The sequence below is a fragment of the Rhopilema esculentum genome, chromosome 1 (assembly GCF_057945365.1).
Source record: "Rhopilema esculentum isolate cy_ngs chromosome 1, ASM5794536v1, whole genome shotgun sequence".
NCBI lineage: Eukaryota > Metazoa > Cnidaria > Scyphozoa > Rhizostomeae > Rhizostomatidae > Rhopilema > Rhopilema esculentum.
This window is the reverse complement of record NC_142815.1, coordinates 1,035,836-1,057,810: the sequence shown is the minus strand read 5'-3', so window position 1 is coordinate 1,057,810 and position 21,975 is coordinate 1,035,836. Positions and strand designations below refer to the sequence as shown.

The window sequence follows — 21,975 nt, the reverse complement described above, 5'->3', positions numbered from 1 at the left end:
TGATCATCTTAGGGTAGCAAAAAGATGCTAATGTTCTTCCCGAGAGCTGGGGTGGGGGAGGCGTGGGAAGGGGGCAGATTTGTATGGATATTGCCCGAATACTTTTGCTTCAATGAGATAGAACTGTTCGAATGGATCCTGAAAGTCGACAAATTTTCCCCGGGTAAGGGGCTGTAGCACTTCCAACCCCCATTTCTCATACGCCCTTGTACCCTACCATGGGCTCCGACAAAGGTTGAAAAGTGGGGGGGGGCAAGGGAAAATTTAGCACCCATAACAAAAGATTTTGAAAATTTTTTTTATTGTTTGGCAGAAAAGTGGGGGCGTCAAGGCCCCACCGGCCTCCCCCCTTCGTCGGAGGCCCTGGCTATCTAGTTTGCCGAGCAGGGACCGTCGGGCATACAATAGATTGGGGGGGGGGGGCTAGACTTGCAAAAGGCTAAAGACAAGGTCATTTCTGTATTGTTTTAAGTACAACTTTTGGGGGGCAAAAGCAAAACCCTTCAGCGGTCCCTGAGTCCCTGTTATGTGCCACAATTGCTTTACAATCAGTTTTCCAGGCTGAACTAATAAGCAATTTTTATTGGTTTTTACGTTGGTTCAAAATTTCGTGAGCAATTTGTTTACTTTTTTTATAAAACCTGCTAATGTTTACGCGCCAACTTGCCCACGTGCAGTCTGCAATGTTGTTTTCGACACCCGCTGGAATGAGTCATAAAATATTCTAACTTCCGTGTCTGGAATCGCCTGTGGTTTCCTGATCCGAGCAATCCGCGTCTTCACTTGCTTCAAACTTGAAACTTTCGAGATTTCTACGGAAATATTGCCAGGAAAAGCCTCCAGGAATAGACTTGAAAGTTATCCTATATGCTGGCAGGTACATTCTGTGCTTTACATTTTTATGAAAAATTAGTCTTCAATTCTCAAATTTCCTTTGTCTACATTCACGATATATTGCGATTTTTGCCACTGGGAGTTTCATCATCGTTTTACATAAATGTAGGCCTGTTATTTTGACTACAAAATATTCGTTGCTTGCTACTTCAATAAAGTTTTCAATTATTATCGAAGGTCAAATAACAAAGCGAGGATTTTTTGCTTTGGTTTCAGCCTCTGTTGATGGCCTACCTACGCAGGGCAATTCAAAGCTTTTGCAAAAGGCGCTCGATATTTCCAAGAAAACGAAAAGATTTTCAGGGATTTTAAGATAAAACAAGGCTTTTAATTAAAAGTGTACGAGATTCGCTTTTAATGATCTTGCCTCAGTGGCCTATGCTCAAACTCACATTCGCCATATTTCTTTAAACATAATTTAATTACAATGTATTGAAAATATGAAGAACATTTTAAAAGAATAAGTACAATGACAGGAATTTGTTTGTTAACATAATTTTATGATAACGTGTGTATTTGATAGCCACAAAGGAAAACAGGACAAAAACAAGAAATTTGAAGAAAATGAAGAACAAAAAATAGTTTTTTAAAACTTGTACACTAGTCTTGCTTATAAGAGCCAATAAATGGTGTTCAAGCTGGCCGTTCTTGATTTTTTCGAAAATCTGAGGCTGTGTGGTTCTTAACTTGTTGTTGAATTTTAAGGGTGTAAGCAGTGCAATTGCTTACTTTTTCGCTCTAGGGAGCAGTGTACCCAGGGCTGCAGCAGTGGGGGGTCTGAAATTTTTTGGACCACGCCCTTCAAAGTGCAAAGAAACGCCTTTTTTGCAAATTTTTCCCCATTATTTGAATAATGTTAGCTACGGTAAATAGCAAAGTATTTTACAATTGGTTTTGACACAAGCATACAGTATACTACCCCAACCCCCCCCCCCCCCCAATGAGTTTTACATCGTTTTTGGACAAACCTCGAGGACCATATTTTAGAAAAGTGGGGGGGGGTCCGGACCCCTCCATTCCCCCCCCCCTCTTGGGTACGCCACTGCTAGGGAGGTGTTTAGGCCTAATTTTCCAACAAAGTGAGTAAGGCTTTCTTATTTGCCGACGATGTTGTAAAATTCATTGAAAAGCACCTTTAAATTGCAAAAAAATCCTCGTTTTTAGATTAAACGTTGTTCAAATTTACATTTTACGATAGCTCAGCCTCTGCTTGTTCTCAATTTGCTCTTAACTGTCTATCAATTTTGAGGCTCGTGTTCTAATAAAATTGTTCTTATGAAAACAGAGAACGAAATTTTATTAAAAGTTATGCAAATAAAAACATTTTATTAAAGGGAATAGCAGGACATATCAAGCACTTTCTTAATGTAGACAGCACAGAGCCTGCGCAGTGTAGTCACATTGTAGCTGTGCACGTGAAGTTTGGTGACTTGTTTGCACCGAGGGGCGGCGATTCACTCTTCGATTCACGCTACGAAATTTTCTTAGAGTGATTTGCCCCTCGGTTTGCACGAGTTCATAGAGGTCGATTTGAGCAAAAGGGAAATCAAAGTAGCCTGAAAACCAACCCATTATTCTAAAGGAATTTCTTTAGAATAATGGGCTGGTTATCAGGCTGAAATAAAAGGTGATTTCTTTCTGAAATCTCCTTCACTTTTATTGGATATTTGTGAAGTGATATAATCTACAGTAAAAGTGACCACGTGAAATGGTAGATGGACACTTGTGATTGGTTAATGTTTGATTGACAGTTCGAGCTTGCTGGTTTGGAGCCACTTAAGTATGCCTCAATTCCCTTTAGGGTAACGAAGCATTTCAAATCTGTTGGTAAGGGTTTTTCAGAGTTTGATATTGTTTCCATCTCTTTAAATTTAATATTTTAGGCTTCTGACTAAAAGCTGACTATGACTGTGTTGTTACACGTTCGTACCATTTCTATTGTTTTGACGCTAGGCCATTGTTTTGCCATGCCAAGGACATTTTTTTATTTTATCCAAACTTAGGCTTTTAATCATAAGTTGCATTTTTCTAATGGTATTCATTTTATAGCAATTTGAATGCAATTTGTTTAAATAGTTGGCATTAATTAGCTTTTAAGCTCTGCATAGAGCCTACGCAACGAATTTGAATGTGGGGGGGGGGGGCCAAGGCTGGCAAAAGTAGGGGCCAAGGCTTTTTCCATTTCACTGCAGCTTTAAAACTACCCGCTTCACAAGAAAGTGGGGTGCCATGGTCCCTCTGGCCTCCCGGTGGCGTGGTCCCTGATGGAATTTTAACTGCTAACTTTAAATCAACGATTAGATAATAATGATAATAATAATAATAAAAATGCCAATTAGATTTGTTTTTGTCATCAGCTAATAACATAAATGAAAAGACATAAATTTCCATAGTTAAGGATTTTTTTGAAATTCAAATTTTTCTTCGTAATTTGTTTATCCAACAGATTTCTTAAGTCATGACGTCACAATAGTTATGATTCTTTTAATTTTGGTCACATAACCTGAAAGACTATCCTGGTATAATTATGTAGGCCCTTCTTTGTCAAAGTTTTGAGCTTCTGTTTTATCTTGGTTTTTATAAGAGATGTATTAAAATTTTGCAAGGGAAGTTTCTTTATTTTTCGAGAAATGGAGCCCTAAAAGTTTCTCAAAAACTTCAAAATTCCTAGATTTAGGGTGTGATGAAAGTGATTCTTTTCGACGATTAAGCGTCTATTTCCTGTTTAATCAACATACAATGCCTGCCAAAAGTACTTGGAACACCCAGCAATTTGCAATGCATTTAAGATCTTTCATTCCTTTTCCGAAGAAAATTACTTCTTCCGACCCCTTCTCCCTAGAACAATCTTGAAAATTTAGAGAAATATCATAAAAGAAGCGCAAAAGAAAATGCTTCCTAAAATCCTAACCCGTTTGATAGTAAACCAACATTGTTCCGTGGGGGAGAGAGGGGTGATTGATTTTGATCTTGGAAAATGACGTCAGTGTTCCTTGACTTTTGGCAGGCATTGTAGATCATCAGCGAGAAGAGCACTATATAACTTAATAGGTGTTCTACTTTGAGTTATCTCATGTCACGTGTTGTGCTTCTATAATTTAGCTCTTAATCTTTTGGTATTTAAAGGCAATCGACAAATACTAAAAAGGCCTAAGTCATTGTTCAATCAACTGTATCCATTTTTAAATCGAAACGAATTTCTTTCCAATTGCAATGACTTGACAATTTTCTAAACCTTTTCTTTCTTAAACAGGAGGAAGCTAAAATGGTCATTAGAGGCTGCTGTGCGCTAAAACGAGGCTTGTTTTCACGCAGGGTATCGCCTGAAACATACCTCCCGACGTCAGCCAGTTGCACTGCGAAGGCCAACGATCCCAGTGGACACAGTGCAGTCCAAACGATGAAGGAGAGCGATAACCTCGATTTGGAAACACGGTTTCGAAAAGAGATTGCAAATGGGCAGAAGGAGAAGAATAATAAAAACCTTATTAAGGCTGTTAAACATTTTCAAGAGTCGTTGAGAATCGCAGAGAAATCAAATCTTGGTTGCTGGGCAACAACACAGGCGTTATCTGAACTCGGCGCGGCCTACTTTGATATGCAGAATTACGATAACGCCCTTGAAACGTTTCTCCGCATGCGATGCGAAGCCGATAAATCACATGACTTGAAAGGACTCAAAACAGCCAATCATAATACTGCTACGGTTTACGATATTCAAGAAAACCACGCAGAGGCTATTAAGTATTACTCTGAAAAGATCCGCATCGCTCTTGAAATTGATGACGTCACTGATTTGGAAGCGACGCATAACGACCTTGCGGAGGCATATTTCGCTACAGATTGTCTTAACGAGGCGGCAGAGAATTTCCAAAAGGCGTTTGAATTGGCTGGAGCAAAGAACAGCAAAGTAGAAGAAAGCTTCGCATGCCGTAGACTAGGTGATCTGTATTACAACAATGGAAAGTACAAAAAGTCTTTGCACTACAAACGCAAGCAACTGAAGTTCGCAGTAGAATCGGGAGATACTGCGGAGGAGCTCGAGACTAATAAAGCAATAGGGGCTATTTATTGCGCTTTAAAGAAATACCAACTGGCAAAAAAATATTACAAAGAGACATTGCGTATAGCGAGGACATTAGGAGACGAGAGAATTCTAATGACGGCTGAAGAAGATATAGTAATTTTGAATAAGATGCTAAGTACGAACGAAAGTGAACGATGAGATACACAAAGCAAGAGCTTAGGGCTATGCCAGCTGACAGATGCAAGTAAAGGCCTGGGTCCAAACGCTTCATACAATGACGTAACGTGCAGTTAGGGTAGTTAAAGCAAACAATACTCTCCCATAAAACAGCTCTAGAATCTCCATCCCGACCACAAAGGGTCACGTAATAATTTTCACTAGTATAGTTTTCACGTAACACAAAACTCAACTTAAGATGAAGATTTCTCTCAAAGCAATTTTTAGATTTAATGCCAGCTAAGAAAACTCTATTTTATAAAATAAAATGGGCTCGGTGCTCCTATTTATGAATAACTGGAGGCTCGGGTTTTCTTAATATTGTTTTAATTTCAAAATCAATTTTTCTACTGTATGAAATATAAAATGTTTCTCAGGCCACTACATAATAGTTTTCCTTTAATTTTTAGTAACTCGGCAGCTTATAGAATCTGCTTCTATCATGTCATCACGACAAAAAATTTTCAAAATTGTTCTTATCTTCTAAGTTTTCACCTGAGGCTCACGCTCTTCTCGTGTTGTGTTGCTATCCTTCTTAAATAATAGACAAATTGCGCCTCGGTGTTCGTATGAAGTGTTTTGTTATAAAATTGTTGTAACATAAAATCATACTGGGCCAGTATCCTTCACTCCCTATAATATTGACAAATTTATCTTTTGCCTTCCATCGTCTCCCCTTGAAGTTCATCTCCCGCCGCATCCCTGCCCATACGAATCCTTTACTTAAAAGCATTAGAGACTCTTCTAGATTCACCTCCCCAAATAATCTATTACTGGAATGCGAACATGGCCCTGGGGCAAAAGCGGAGGTCCTCTGTAAGCGAAACAAGCAGATAGTTGTTGCAAACACGCCCTTCGGATTAGTTAAAATCATTCATTTGTTTAAAATGTTTTACTTTAAAGTATATTTTGTCACTTGTAATTAATTCCATTTTAAAACAAAATTCATTACTTTACGGGGCCCCCTAGACCTTGAGGCCTTGGGCCAGTTTGCCCCCTCCCTTTCCCCTTTCCGGCGGCTCTGAATGCGAATCTAGAAGCCGAGCTGTCAAATAATGCTAAGCATGACGAATTTTTTTATTTATAGTTCTGTATAGTATAATGATTAAGCCGTTTTATAGGCCTTGTGGTTTCTTAATCTTTTTAGGAGTAGGTCCCGGATTTGTCAAAAACAATAGAAGATTTAGGCACTGCGGTAAAACGTGTAGTATGGCATTGAAGCACAAGATTCGGTTGCATATCAGCGTTGAGTAGGCCTACAACCCCGTTCAGACAATTCACAACATGAAAAGTTGTAAGTTCCACTGGAATGTGTTCTAACCAGGGGCGGACACTTGGTCAAATATTGGGGGGGCGGGGCAAGCCTCTTGTTTCAATCAGATGACGTCACATTTCCCCATTGTTTTCGAACAAAAGACCATTGTCCTCTAAAGTATTGGGGGGGGGCCGTCGACCCCCATCGCCCCCCAAGTTTCCGCCACTGGCTCTAACTGGGGCACAATTTGAGTTAGTACCCCCTCGAACAATTAGTTAAGAAGTTAAATCTAACAAGTTGATACGAACAACTTTTCCATCGCCCATCTCCTCTCTCTCCAACCCCTCTCCATCCCCCATTTCCCCTATTCACAAGCTTTCCAATCTCCTTATCATATCACTATCCATTCTCAATATCCCAATACATTTTCCCCTCCACCCCTTCATCCGCTCTCATCTCCAACCTCCTCTCCGCTTTCTTATCCATCCCCTTTCCACTACCACTTCGATCCTCATCTCCATCGCCCTCTCCAACTCTTCTCCACTCCAATCACTTATTCGTCACCTATCCGTTCTCGTCTCCACCCCCTATTCACAACCTTGTCAATCCCTCTATCCATTCCCCTGTCTATCCCCCTCTCAATCTCTTTCCACCCTCCTCTCCTTGCCCTTTTAATTCTCTACCTCTCTTCGCCCATAGCAAGCAAATGTAAACTTTTTCAAAATACTATTTCGATTTATTTTTCTTCTTCTAATAAAGAGAAATTTTATATTTTATTCTCCAATGAAATTGTGCAAATTTTGTTAGCTTAAGATATAATTATTTATAGTTAGTTTGTTTTAAAGGACACAGAGTCTCTAAATATTAATAAATTGAATATATGCTAAAGAACCTTTTACATTTATCTCATGGATACTGTGATAACGAATGATAGAATTAGAATGGAATTTATTATTTCCTGCTTTAATCTTTGCGAATACTCAGATATGCATAAAAGTTTTCTTAAGAGGCGAGTATCTTTCGCTAACTTTGTTCCTCCTAAGAAACCTTTACAAAATGTTCCTTTTGGCAGGGAATCAAGAATACTAAAAGCACTATTCCCGATATGATGATTCTTGAATTGAGAAAATGTATTGTTTCTTTGCTGTATCCCGTACATTTTTTTGCAATAAAAAGCTTTCAGGAGTGACTAGGCCCCCTCTAGAAATTTCCAATTCCTCAAGCCCATACTTAGTGGGCACCGGCGTAGCAGAGGCCCTGGTGAAACTAGATAACTTTCTTGTAGAGGATCTAACCAGCGGTGAAGCCAAAAAAATTTTTAGAGGGGTAAAGAAATGCTTTTCGCCGAAAAAGGCGTGTCCTACTCTTAAAGGGTGTGGCCAAAAGATTGCTGCTTTTATGTGTTTCTGTTTCAAAGTTCATACTTTAGTGCCATATTTTGAAAGTTAAACTACAACAGAAATGTTAATATTTTACAATTGTTACGAAAAGGTTACTGGGTTGCCAGGTGAAAATCTATAATGTGCCGATGCTAACGGAAAAAGTGTTGGGCGACGCTTCTGAATCTAACAGTGCACATGTACAATAATGCCCTGGGGTGGAACTAGGACTCAAAAAACCTGTGTTAACTATTTATAGAGTCTTGCCCGATGAATATTTTTCAATTAGTGTTTCAATTGGACTTTTGGTATGATAGTTTGATCATGTTTCGCGATATTTTATTCCATTGAGATTTTCAGAATTAGTAAACGCACCATATTGTAATACACGAAAGGTTGTCATTTGAAAACTATGGGGGAATGTTCATTGGAAAAGCAGAGTTACCTATGTTTTCATTATTGGTATCCTGGGTACCAGACTCACTTTGATTCTGGTTCCCAGGGTACATTTTTGGTAGAAATATTTGGAGAAAAGTAACGAATTAAGAAACCAGTAGAGGTGCCAGCCAACAGTGGACCAAATCTAGAATCCCCGGTAAGACCTTTGTACTGTTAGAAGTGCCCTCTAATCTACAGGGAACCCAGTTATTTTTACAAAAGCAAAGACCCACGTCCCCAAAATATTTTTCCGAAATATTCCTCCTCCTCAACATTATCTCATCGAAATTATACGGGATAAAATATCGTTCCTTCTAAGAAGTGGAGAGGGGAGTGTATGTTAAAACATTTTAAAAGGTAAGCAGAGTGAGGTCCTGGACAGAGAACTGCCTGCAGATATAAGATCAGCACTGTTTTCCAAATGTTTAACGCAATTACTGTACTTATTCGATTAAGCTGTGGCCTACAATATTATTTTTACCTTTTTGGGGTGGGGGAGGGGGGTTACAATAAAGGGGGCTTGTAAACGTAGGCAGCTATCATCATTTTATCCAGATCCTGCGAAGCTTCTTGAAGCTGAGGGTGATAATGTACGAACACTCCTTCCCCCTAAGACAATATTGATGATTAAGAAAATATCAAACAAGCCCCAAGGTAAAAAGCGTAATCCATAACTTCTTTCTTGTTTCTAAAGTAAGTCAACATTGTTCCTAGAGGGAGAGTGGGATGGCTGACTTTGGCAGCTTTCCTGCTTCCTTGAAGCCGAGGGAAATACATAATGTAGAAAATGAGGGCTGTGGGTCAGGCACCGCGTAGCGTTGAGAAAAGTGGGGGGGGGGGGCTAAAAAAAGTGGGGGGTGGGGGGGGGGGCTAAAACCGTATAAAAAGAGGCTTTTCTGGTAGTTTGATACTTAACATTTGGCATTTTTGTCTAGAAAACTGACCCTTCATCTCTGATACTTGATTCCACTTCGATTCCCCTTTTCATTAAAACGAAAGAAAATTTATACCCTTTTTCCTGAAATCAAGTAGTTAAAATAAGGCAAAACAAAGAAAATTTAGAAACTATATTAAGATTCCCATATAATACACCCTTTTTCTATTTTTCTATGTCCTAGATATAAGACACAATTAAACGCCTTTCTCAGATATATTGAAGACACGGGTACTTACACTTGACAATGAGAGTGGACATGTAGGGGTTAAGTGCACAATCAAGATTTTATCAGTTTATGTGTCAATCGTTTCAAACCACGTATCTTTGCATGGTTTGTTGGTGCGGCTTAAAATCAATTGCGACATATCTATATTTATTATGAACCCAAGTTGCTGCGGCTACTAATCGAGAGCGACTTATAATGGAATAGATACGGCCAGTGTGAGTTGTTTTGGAAGTAAATATACCCGGAAGTAATGAGCACAAAGGAGAGCAAAACAAACACCAAGCAAGGGAATAGAATCTTTTCTTTCCACGGAACAATACTATTTTCATTGACAACGAAGCAGGCCTTCTCAATTGCTGCAAGAAGCCTCAATATCCTAAATATTAGAAATTTCTAAACGACAAAGTTCAAGGGTGTGATATTTTAATTTATTGTTTTAACTGCTTGAACGAAATAGAATAAAAAAGAGTTCTGTTAAAAGTGCTTTGATTTTGCAGATAGAAATTAAGGAGCGTTTTCAACTGAATAAGTTGCGTCCAGCTCCAAAGTTTCCAGGGTTGTTAGTCTTTTGTCTTGTATCCCTTCCTTTTGAAATTTTGAAATTTCAATGACGCTTGAAGCTCGATCCCAGGCTTCCCTTTGTGAGTCTCCTGCTTCTTTTCTTACGCCTTTTGAATTCAAACAATCCTTGAATGTACTAATTTTGTCATGTCTCTCAAGGTGCCATTGTTTTGAGCACACCAATCACAACACTATATTGCACGTCAAAGGAGTAATGTGTCTCCTTCAGAACTATGACATATTACTAAATATTCCAACGACTCACTTTCTGAATATAATGGCGGATGAGTCACTGCGAAATTCCACTGTTAAATAAGTTGCTCATTGCTAGAAATAGCTGCGTAATCTTGTTGAGAATTGTGTCTGTGGGACATTAATTGTTGAAGTTTTTTTGGAGCGCGAAAGAAGAATTAAACGTGGAAGCAGCATCCAATTTTTGGAGCTTTGATACTAGTACTTTTAGATGTGTTTGACGCCCACTTCAGATTGGAGCTTTTGAAAAGAAATCGCCATGGTATGATTTTATTTTTGTAATATAAGCATCGTTTTTCCTGATATTTGCTTTGCAAGCTTCAAACTTTGCGTTTAAGAACAGATAATCTTACTTGTGCATAGATTAGTTTTTGTAATCCACAAAAATCTGGCCGTGTGGATAATTTGCTAATTTAGCCTGTATTTCAGCCTGTTTTGTTTTCAGGAGGTTTCTTTATTTTATGGTTAGCACTTTTGGGGGCTATTGAGCCTAATAACATGGCAGCCATTAACCTCATAGTGCCCTACTAATAATTAGCAAATAAATGGTTGCTTCGAACTGCAACACGTGTTTGTAAACTTACGTTCGGCTTTTTTGGAGGTGGACATCTTTTGTTAAGTTTGTTAGGTTTTCGAGGTGGTTCGATGTCCCTCTTGAAAACAATTTATCAGCTTCTCTCGTAAAATATCGAACATTTATCATTAGATTCATCATCACATCCGTGTTTCAGCAGACCCGTTATTTGTATCTGGTGTGTCCTAAATGCGGGATAGTTCAAAATTTTAACCCTCCCTGCGATGTAAATTCGGTCAACATCTAATTGAGTTTAACTCGGTGTTGTATAAAAGCTTGATCATTTCATCTGCCTAAAAGTAGCATAATTCTTCTCTTAAAGTCTGGGATTCCAAGGTAAACACGTTGTTTGTTCGTCTTTGGGCGGGACATCTTTCTGCTCGCTTTCAAATGTAATTGGAAGACAATGGATTTTTCAAGGTCTTTATCTGTCACGGCGAACAATATCTTTTCGAACCAGGAATACAAAACAGGCCACTTTATGTCGTTTCTCTTATGTTTTGCCTCCTTGTAAACTTTCGTCGGAAATTTTGAGCTTTTTTTGAAGAAGTATCGTATTACAAAAACAAGAATTGAAGATTTCTTAGCCTTCACCGCCATCTTTAGTGAATCTTCAACTTTGTTCCGCATGAACAGAAATCTTTTGGAAAATTTTGTTATTGAACTTGATCCAACCAGCACTGTAACTCTATAAACGCTTTCAAAACGGTGTAATTAGATTTCTCGTTTTCTTTCAAATCTTTTGCAAAATATCAAGATAAAGAACTTTTAAAGAAAGGTTATCAGGTAGGCTTTCAATGTTAAATAGTTTGTTAGTTTTGTTGTCTGGGTTCTCCCTTTTCAGATAGTCAAAGCAAAAGTATTGCCTTTAAAGCACATTAAAAATTCTGGTTTGTTAAATAATTGTTCTATTTAACTTGGCATTTGAATCCAGTTTTCTTGTGTATTTCATACAATATATGGAATATTAAATTTGAGCTATCTTGTAACTGTTGTTTTTTAAATCAAATATTTACTTTCTTTTAAAGATGTTTATAGGTAGATCTTCTCTAATAAGTTTCTAATGACAAAATCCTACATTTATGTTCATCAATCATTTTAAATAATTATATCCTTCAAATTTTGGGTGAATTTCTGCATGGATAATTTTTAAACCCTAATTTGCACTTTAATCTGAACAAAAGTAAAAGTTCAACATTGCGAAGTTCTTAAACAGAACTCAGTATCTAGTTAGATTCTAGATGAAAAAAGTATGCTGTCATTCCGTATAATCATGATCAATGTACCAGACAACGTTTCAAGCATTTCCTGTGCATTTCCGTATAATTGTCTGTCCAAGAATATTTTTTAAAGGAGAAGTCCTCCAGGGCCTGCTGAGGTAGAAGTTTTAGGATATTAACTTGCATCATTGCCTAGTCGTTTTGTTTTCTAAATATATACACGATTACCACTTTTGAATAAACTATTTGTAGCTTAAAGAAAAGCAACTTGACCTTTCAAGAACTAGCCTAAGTTCTATTCCTTTCTCTTTGAAGCAAGACATGTTTTGGTAATGGAGTTCAATTGCCTGAATCAGCTAGATAGCCAGATCAGGTCTAAGGGCAATGCATACAGACATGCAAAAACTCTAGGGTTTATCCCTTACCTTATGAATGACAGCACAACAACATTTTGGACACATGTCTTTTACCCTTCAAAGATCTTTAAATTTATCCAAATAAAATCTTTTCAAGATAAACAATTGAGACATAAGTTACCAAAAGTTACCAAGTTACCAAAAGTTACCAGATTAGTTACCAAAAGTATATATATATACAATGAAATATAACTAGGAATTAGAGTAGACTTGTCTGGGGAAAAAAAAGCAAATTTATTAACCAGGGCTAGCCACTTGGTCAAATATTGGGAGTCAAGCCTATTGTTTTGATAAGAAGGCATCACATTTTCCCATTGTTTTATAACAAAGGACCATTTTCTCCATAATATTGGGGCAGCTACCCCCTACCCCCCCCCAGGTGTCCGTCAATGTTATTGATATGCCTTTGCTTTTTTTCCCTAGTATAATTTTACTTAAATTCCTAGTTATAAAGACAAGTTGTTTCAAATAGCTCAATTTTTAATATGTTCTGGCATTTGAAAGTATCAAGCTGCCGTCCATTGCTACTATTTTGCTCAATGTTTTGCGTTATTCTATCTTGTTTGAACGAGGTCATCAAAACATCTTACAGCCCAGGGCTTCAAATTGTCCATTACATAATTGTTTTCGCATTTGACCCCATAAATGGCACCAAAGATAAAAGGAAACCAGTCTTTATTGTTTGTCTATTTCTAGCCTGTCAAAATCAAAAACAATTTACTTTGTCGTGTGTCTTTAAGTCTACCAGACATCTTAACATACAAAAGATAACTGTTAAAGTTCAGCCCTATTATCAAGATTTATGTCTGAACTAGATTTATTTGCCTCCTTTGTATGCAGATGAGCTGCCAGCATGGGATTTTGGAAGGACTCGTTTAGAAAACCATTTTCTTCCTGGTTTGAAGAGACATCCTTGAAAAGAGAGTTAGATATCTAAAACCAACACTTTAAGAATCATCAGACAAAAGATTTCACAGGGTATATAAATAATCCTCAGCAAAAATAGTTTAGACTTTTCAAGAGAAGTTGATGTTTTCTCTTTGCCTTGGAAAATAGATTCTTCCCCTCCCTTATTTAATGTTGATGATAGAACTGATTCAACATTGATTCTGGGGGAAAGGGAGATTTCAAATTTACAAGGGCAATAAAACTTTATGAGTTGCACGCTATAATCTTCTTTGCTCCTAAATCTTTAAGACTGCTCATAGGTTATAGCTAATTCTGACTTTGGTTGATATCACGTCTTGTATTGAGACTCAAGACTGACTAATCATCATAAGATAACCACATGATACATACTAAACACAAGCAACATAAATTAGCATAGTAATATCTATAGACTAGTGTCCAGTCCTATTCCAAAGAAATAGAATCAGGGGTGCTGAGACCTGTATCACCACTGTCCAGAACGAGCTCTTGCTGTTCATAAAGGCAGGCTTGGTCATAAGACTTTTACAAGGGGAGCAGTAAACAGCTCTCCTAATATTTTTCATGTGAGCTATTTGTAAATGAATATGAATAGAAACACAGGAAAAAATTGACTTTGGGGTGAGTAATTTGCTTTGTAGGAGAACAATCTATAGCTCCTCTTCAGAATTTGAGGAGAGCCTGGAGGGGAGTAATAGCTATCACGCTCCTAAAACGGCCAGACCTTTAGGGGTACCCCTTTTCTTGTGTCCCAGGCAATTTTGATATACTAGGATAAAGTGTGTAGAGATGATTTGGTTCAGAAAGTATGGTTTGCAAAATATTTTAATTACTTTCATCAGAATAACGTTTATTGCTCAATAAGGCAATCACCACTTATTTTATCCATAAAATGAGTCATTATAATTTACAATTGTGTGAGAGAAAATCAAGCCTATCCTTAAGCCAATATAAATGTAATTAAATGTAATGAGTGTTTCATTGAGGTTTAGCAATAAGCTTCTTTAAGATATGCTGACATATTTCCCTGTGTTTAGCTGAAGTTGCTGTAGGATATTATATAATTCTGAAATGATGACATTACAAAAGTTTATTTTTTTTTCTTTTGAAATTGGATCACAAATCAAGAAAAGCATCGTGACACCCCTTTTAAGAAGGGGGGTGGGGGGTCAGTTAAATTTTAGGGAGGGTCTCTCCTTGATTAGCCAAGCAACTGAAAGAATTCCTTTACAAGAAATTCCCCTGCATGCAATTCCTTTCTCCAATTTTTACAATCCGATTTTTTTATTAGGTAGTATATATTTGTTTACTTGTAGTGTATGTCAGGTGCACTGGAGCACTTTAGGGATGAGGCTCTAGGCAAATTTGCAAAAAAATTTGTTGGTTTTTCCTCCATTATCTTTGGTTCACAACATAAATGTCATAGTTTGAGAAAAAAGTACAGGGACAACACTCCCCTGACCTTCCCTGGCTCTGGGACGCCTTTTTGTAGAGGAATTTTAAAAACATGGAACTGAAAACTCAGGCTGGTGAACTATTTTTATTTGAATGACTCATTTATGGCTAAAGTGTTCTTCAGCTCAACCTTCCCAAACTTGGCAGCTCCCTCTTGTTTTCGCTAGAACTTGGCAGCTCCCTCTTGGGTGCTATCTTTGGAGAGAGCAGAGTAACTTGTAGAAAGTTTAACACCAAGTTCCTTATCTGTTGTCCCAACTTTAAAATTTGGCGCACCTCCAATATGGAAGATTCTTTGCTTGGTTTCCAAGTAGGTGGTGTCGTGAATAGATATATGTTAATGACCTCTTGGCCTCTTGTAGATATTTCTCATAGAACTTTCTTATCGTTAATGAAAGGTTAAGCTGACATGACGTCACCATATATAACTTGTGCCAATTATATGATTTTGTTTATCAGATCACCTAACGTCCTGGGAAAAGCCACTAGAGTCATATTTTGCAGAACACATTTTTGTGTAAGGGCTTATCAGAGGGCAGGGGGTCATAGTTCAAAGATGGGGACTTGCAATGGCGGCGCCAGCCACTAAGCTCTGAGGGGGGGGGACAAACCAAAAATTTAAGCCAAATTGATCCTGCTGGGGCTTGTTTAGCAGCCGGGGTAAATGTTCTTCCTTGATTAAAAGCTGGTCAGTATCCTTAAAATTTGAGATATGTTAAGATAAACATATTGCTGTCAAGGCAACACCTCACCCCATTCAAGGGGCTTATTCAGGGGTAAGGCTAATTCCTTGCAATACCTCACCCCATTCAAGGCGCTTGTTCGAGGGTAAGGCTAATTCCTTAAACGAGATTTTGATCAATGAGAAAATCAGAGTTTACAGAGTTGAGCCACAATAAGCGGTTACCAGATTTGCTCATATGTGTTATGGTTTTGCAGTTTCCTCTTCGGTTTTTGCAAACACATGTTCCTGCAGGGATTAAATGTACAAAGTCTCCCACGAAAACCACTTGACGAAGTCAGATTTTTGAACGAACGTCTGTCATCAAGGAGTTTTATCATTAGACTGAGCGTGGTTTCAAATAATGTACTGTGTCATGCGAAGGGTAATTCACTCTTGCAGAGGCGTGAAGAGATTCCCACAAATGGGATTGCCACCAGATGTGTACGAGATTTTCATAGGCTGTTTTGTCCCACGAATTTAGGGGCAAGGTCTACGCAACATTTTGCGGATTGCGGGAGCTTTTACGTTTTGAGGGGGGCGGGGGGGGGGGGTGGCTGAACATACTAAAAACCAAGAACAAGGAACAATCTTACCTCCGTAGTCCTTGCAAAGGAGTGGAGTGAAGGGTGAAAAATCTTAAGTTTTTGTTGGAGCGTTTCTAGGATAAGGATAAGGATATAGTGGTTGGGAGGATAAGGATTTTACTCTCATTATTTTTTATAAGAAACAAAGGTCGATGTTGAGTACTCCAGTTTCTTAATGTTCTGGAAATTTCAATACTCATTGCTTTTTAAGAGTTTCTTAATTATGATGTCATGAATGATGTTATGAAATGTTCGTGACCTTTCTTAGCACGTCAAGAGGTTCGCTTCCGTTCTGAAGCTGTATTTAGACGTGTGAAGTATATTTTTATCCCTTGTGTCTTAATTTCTAGGCCATCAGGGCTATCATGTTCTTGGATTTTACAAAATTTCGTTGTTCTCAATTTTATCACGATTTAATAGTTTCTTAATTTTTTTGCTTGGAGTACTGAAGTTTCTTAATTTTTCCGACTGTCCAGTACTCGTTTCTTAAAGCCAGTTTCTTATAAAGAATGAGTGTATGTTTCTTTGGAGTATCAATTTTCACTGCATTAAAAATTTGAATTGGGAAACAAATTTTTATTTAGAATATGTTTAATTACACAAGATGATAGCCTTCCAAAGCAGGTTGTTATAAATTATTATTTCTCCAGCATTAATTTGAAATTTGAGGAAAATTTTTGAAGCAAAATATTGATAAATTTTTATTTTCATTTCCGAAACACAATTACTTCCGCTTTCCCTATTCCCAAAAAAGCATTGATAAATTAAATTCAGTACGTGTTACATGAAGATGTGTCTCGTTTCATGGAGGATGGAGGTAGTGGAATGCTAAGGGATTAGAGCCTTGTGTCGGAGCAGTAGCCTTGGTTTGGGGGCCAAACCCCTTCTTAGGACAATTCTTGTCCACACCACCATTTGAATTTGACATTAGTGTCCCCATGCTTATGTCAGTGACCTTATTTCCGGAAAGCAGAAATTCTGCGAATAGATAAATGATTCATTCGGAGAAAATAAAACATAAGAAAACATATGTATCGCATGCACAATGGAATGGATTTGAGCTAGTCCGACCTTAATCTTGTTCGGATCAGTGTTGCATTCTCGCGGCATCTTTTGGATCCTATCCATTGGCTTGAAGTGGGCCAGCTTCGGTGTGCCTATTCCAGTGTTAACCTTTTTGTGCCTATTCCAGTGTTAACCCTTTGAAACATCATATCAGATCCAGGCTGGAACCTGGCCGATTTGGATCCGTATTTTTGTAAGCACAATCGAAACCCCTTTCACGGGAGTACCCAATTGGTCTGCGACAGTCAATTCCCGAATCCCGGTCTTATCGATTCCCGAATTCCGCTCACAAAAACTTACTAATTTACGATCCCCGACACCAAAAAGGGACGATTCCCGGTTTCTCGAAGAAATCAATTTTGACCGCTTTAGACCCTGCAGGCTCGTACAGAAGGAAGCTTCAGTTTCTGAAATAGGCCTAGACTTTCCAATGTTAAATCTATGCGTAGGCTCATGCAGTTCAAAGGGAAACACGAGTTGTGGAAAGGAACTGTAACTATGGAGGAGTAATAATAGAGGTTCTACCCAAATATTCTTCCTTATCCCCCTGTTTCCTCTCCTTCACAGCGACCTTCCACGTCGCAGATCTAATCCTTTTTTGCAGTACGAACATTTCCCCATATGTATTAAACATGCACAAAGCCTTTAGAGAAATCTTTTCTAGGCCCTAACGAAGCATTTTTTAGTAAAGGTCTCCAGACAATGGTGTTTTAGCTTAAGGCGACGTTCGGGCTACGATCCCCATTACTTATGAATTAATCTTATGAATTTTTAATTTTGTTTTGTAATTACTTTGTAAATTAAAAACGATCAACAGAATTGATGAAAGGATGCTGATAAATGTTTCATGGTTTGGCCTTTTTCAAAACAAGTGCGTATAAAACCAGGCAACTTACAATTTGTTTTGATTTTGATACAAAACCCGCGTAAACGAGTGTTTTTAGAATGTTTCTATGCTCTTATTTCATTAATTCGCCAAGGCTTAGTGTATTGATTGCTTTGGTTTTCGATTTTCAGTCCTCGTAAACATTTAATTTAAATTGTTGCGAAGCGACTAAGGAGCAAAGCATAAACTGTTTAACGAAGCTGGATTCGAGTTTTAAAAATGACGCAATTAAATCTCAAATCTATGGTTTTCCTTTAGCCTTCACGTCCTTTTCATCAAATTCCTTGATATATAGATAAATATCAACTTGCAACCTCTTAGAAGTGTCAGTAAAAGAGACTTTGATATGCTATGTTTCCAAGTTCCATGTTTTCGCCTTCCACCAAATGCCCAAACGCACTACGTCACGGCGCATTTTGCTGGTCAGAATCAGGAAAACATTACAGTCGCACGGCCAATGACCGGAGGAAAATCCACGAAAAACAGTGGAAGCTCCTATGACACAAACAAGCCACGCCCACTTTATATTGTTTTGTGAGGAAGGTGTGCCTTCTGGGATGTTTTTGTCTGGTGGAAGGTTAACAACTTTTCTGGATTCTGTCGCAGGCCATTTGAATTTCCCATTGTTTAGATACACAATAGACCAATTGTTACTTATCCAATCAGCGTAAGACTAGTTCTCATTGCCTTCTAAATCACAAACGCGCTACACAACTCTGAACGGCTGACTGAGGGGACATACTGACTTTGATCTCCGATAAATTTATAAATATTTGAAACATAAGTACTGAATTTTCAAGTTCTTAACACAGCATCACCGTGTAATTTTTATAAAAGTATTCCATCTGATTTTGTATTTTACTCGATATTTTTTAGGATGAATCAGCTTATGATACAAAGACAGTTATTATCGAAAAGGTAAGAAGAATATTTCATGACATTGTTTCGAAACCTAATTTGTTCAAAGGAGCTGAAGATTGGATAGAAGAGGATACCCTAGAACAAAGATAATAATCCTTTATAAGAAGTCATCGTCTGGAAGAAGGGGATATTTTTTCTGGATTTTACTCTTATTGCTCGTGTTGATAGTAATTTTTCTTTTCTAAAGAATTTGGTACTAAGTCAATTTTTTCATGAATCATTAATTCTTTCCTTTTTATATTAAAACAAGGTAGCTATTACGTTTTTGCAGAGTTTGTGAAAAATCCTCTCTGATTGTGCCTCCTGCATTTTTTGTAGACTCAGCCGAATCAAGGCTTTGGTATTGCCATTTCCGGGGGTGTAGACAATCCCCATTTCAGCACTGGTTCAACGGCAATTATCGTTTCGGATATCGTACCCGGAAGCCCGTCAGATGGCCTGCTCAAGTGAGTTGAATTACTTTTTTTAAATGGCTTTGAAAAAAGCAAACATTTGGCAATATATGGTGAAGTGTTATCAAATGTCTGCTTTTTCAAAGCCATTTTCAAGTTCTGTACCGCCAAAAATTTGTTAAAACTTTATTTTACAACGCAATCTTTTTTTTCGAATTTTGCCGTTATCACATAAACAATTTTGCCGTTATCACAAAACACTTTCCTCTAGTCTATTTTAATATATATATATATATACCTATTTAGGATTTATTGTTTAATACCTTTATATAAAATCTTTTTAGCCCCTGTTTATAAAGCCTCCGATTTTCCCTTAACCCCCACCCAATGCAGTTTTAAAAGCCCTCGCCAGCCGGGTCTCCACCCATGATCGAGGCTAAAGACAAATTCAAAGTTTTCCTTTTGCATACTTTTAAAATATTGAATCTTTCAATCTCCTTTTACCTTTAATGTCATTTCAAGAAGCTGCATCACATAAAGCAGTACACTCCCATTAGATTTGCCACCAATATAGGCCGATGCCATAAATGGCATTGAAATACACAGCACCTTTGTAATATTAGCATTAAGCTAAAAGATTCATATCCAAAATTCAAAGATCAATACATTTGAACATCACAAAATACATATGACATATACAAGTAGCAATTACATCGATGTAAATACCTCCCTCCTTTGTGCCCCACTCTAGAATGTCGACATTTCCACAGGCCCTCAGCTTTCAATAAAGATTCCTGATAAAATAGTTTTCCTTTCTTGATTGCCCCCCAAAACCAGACCTGGCCACAAGACTCCATCAGGGGAGTAATAAACAGCTGTCCTATTAATTTCCAGATGATCTATTCATAGATTTTTAAAAGTAGAACTGAAGAAAAATTGATTTCAAGGAGGGCAGTTCGCTTTTGTAAACAGTTTAGGAGACTATTATGCAGCTCCCCTTGAGCATTGTGGGGAACCATGAGTGGGGACAAGAGCTATGGTTTCTTCAAAGGACCAGGCCTGCCCCAAAACCCTTCTTGCTGATTCTAACACGCCAGTTTACCTTTAATTTGCTAACCCCATCTAGTTATTTTCCCCATAATTGGATGCTATAATTGGATGCTTTTTAATTTGGTTTTATCAAACGGTCAATTTTTAAAACAGTTATTTCTAGCTGAAATTTGTAATTTGTATTTAAAATGAAAAACGAAAAAATTATTGTATATGGTAAGACAGTGGCTTATGCGAATCTTGTTTTGTTCCCAGGGTCAGCGACCAAATCATGTTCGTGAATACACGAAACATGAACCGAGCTAGTCACAATGACGCTGTGCAGGCGCTTAGAGATGCTGGCATGCAAGCGAGAATGGTATGGTCACGTGATACTCTCTCAATCCATTACCAACCTCATAAAACTCACCTTCAGTCACAAGATGCCGTGTTTCCTATTTTTTCCAGTTTTATGTAACTTTTGATTCTTTCTTGAAAACTTTGTTCTGTTACTGTTGTTTATAATTTTTCGAAATTCAAATTTTTTAAATGTTGATAATTGTATCACAAGCGTATTTAACAGGGCACTTAGCTCGATAACCTTTCAGGTTTATCTCAGCGTCCTAGGCAACACTCACAGATATTCTTTTATTATAATCAAAATATCCTCCCTTTTTATAATACTAAGTAAATAGATTTTTAATATACACGCTGTAAGAATGTTGCTTAATGGAATGAAATTTAACAACCTCCTTCTGAAAAAAAACTCCTCACTGACAGCCCCCTTCTCACAATAAGCTGCTTCTTGACAACCTCGGTTTCATATTTACTCCTGTGGTGAATTATTTTCTGAGTGAAATATAAAACTGTTCAAGCTGAGACATCCCGGCTGTCATCAGCTTTTAAAGAGGTTTTATTTAGGTAACGTTTTTGTTACTTCTAGAGCGAGAAATAGGTAAATTTCTATTCATTTTGTCAAAAATTAGTCATAGGAAAGGGACCAGATTCTATACCCTGGGATTTTAGAGCACTATTTCTCGATGCATTTCGATGGCCGTTTCTCATTGGTTGGTATATACAATAGGCCTATTGTTAGGTATCCAATCGGCAACGTAAAGCTAATTCTTAAGGTTTTCTCATTCATAAACGGAGTTAACTGGGGCTTTTTCTAACTCTGAACGGTTGACTGACAGGATGTTAGTTGCCATTTATTGTCCTCTTGTCAATCTCAGGTAATCAGAAGATTAAAGGTACCCGGAAGCCCAAGGTCTGCTCCAAAGGAAGCAGTCCATAAGGGACCTAGCACCCCGAAAGGGGCCAGTACCCCAGTTGGGGGTAGAAGACAAGAGGCAGCTCAGGAGGTGATGCAAAAGCCACCCGAAGCACAAAACCTCAGTGTCACCGTGAACGGACATGTTGACAAACCACTGGACGACAACAAAATCAGGGTGACCATCGAAAGAGGAGGAAGAGGTGATGTGTTTCACTAGAGCTTATAAATCTTGCCAAGACAACAGTAATCGATTGGCAAACTTCAGAACTTCTTGGCCATATCCCAGGAATTTTTTAAAAGATTAAAGGCTCTTGCGCAACCAGC

General features: G+C 37.9%; 2 protein-coding genes across 3 annotated transcripts in view; both read left to right on the top strand.

Moving 5' to 3' along the window:
- Positions 1 to 493: 493 nt before the first annotated feature.
- On the top strand, positions 494 to 7,408 carry LOC135690412 (uncharacterized). The gene is made up of 2 exons (XM_089108905.1): positions 494 to 877; positions 4,148 to 7,408. The coding sequence occupies exon 2, from the start codon at positions 4,160 to 4,162 to the stop codon at positions 5,117 to 5,119; it is 960 nt and encodes a 319-aa protein (XP_088965031.1). The 5' UTR covers positions 494 to 877; positions 4,148 to 4,159; the 3' UTR covers positions 5,120 to 7,408.
- A 2,778-nt stretch (positions 7,409 to 10,186) lies between these two features.
- LOC135690193 (tight junction protein ZO-1) overlaps positions 10,187 to 21,975 on the top strand; it is a 33,817-nt gene continuing 22,028 nt past the window's right edge. For both annotated transcript variants that reach the window (XM_089108824.1, XM_089108793.1), the window contains exons 1-5: positions 10,187 to 10,447; positions 18,913 to 18,954; positions 19,276 to 19,403; positions 20,655 to 20,757; positions 21,611 to 21,851. In XM_089108824.1, the coding sequence (XP_088964950.1) occupies positions 10,445 to 10,447; positions 18,913 to 18,954; positions 19,276 to 19,403; positions 20,655 to 20,757; positions 21,611 to 21,851 (517 nt within the window). In that variant the 5' untranslated portion in view covers positions 10,187 to 10,444. The remainder of the gene's footprint in view (positions 10,448 to 18,912; positions 18,955 to 19,275; positions 19,404 to 20,654; positions 20,758 to 21,610; positions 21,852 to 21,975) is intronic.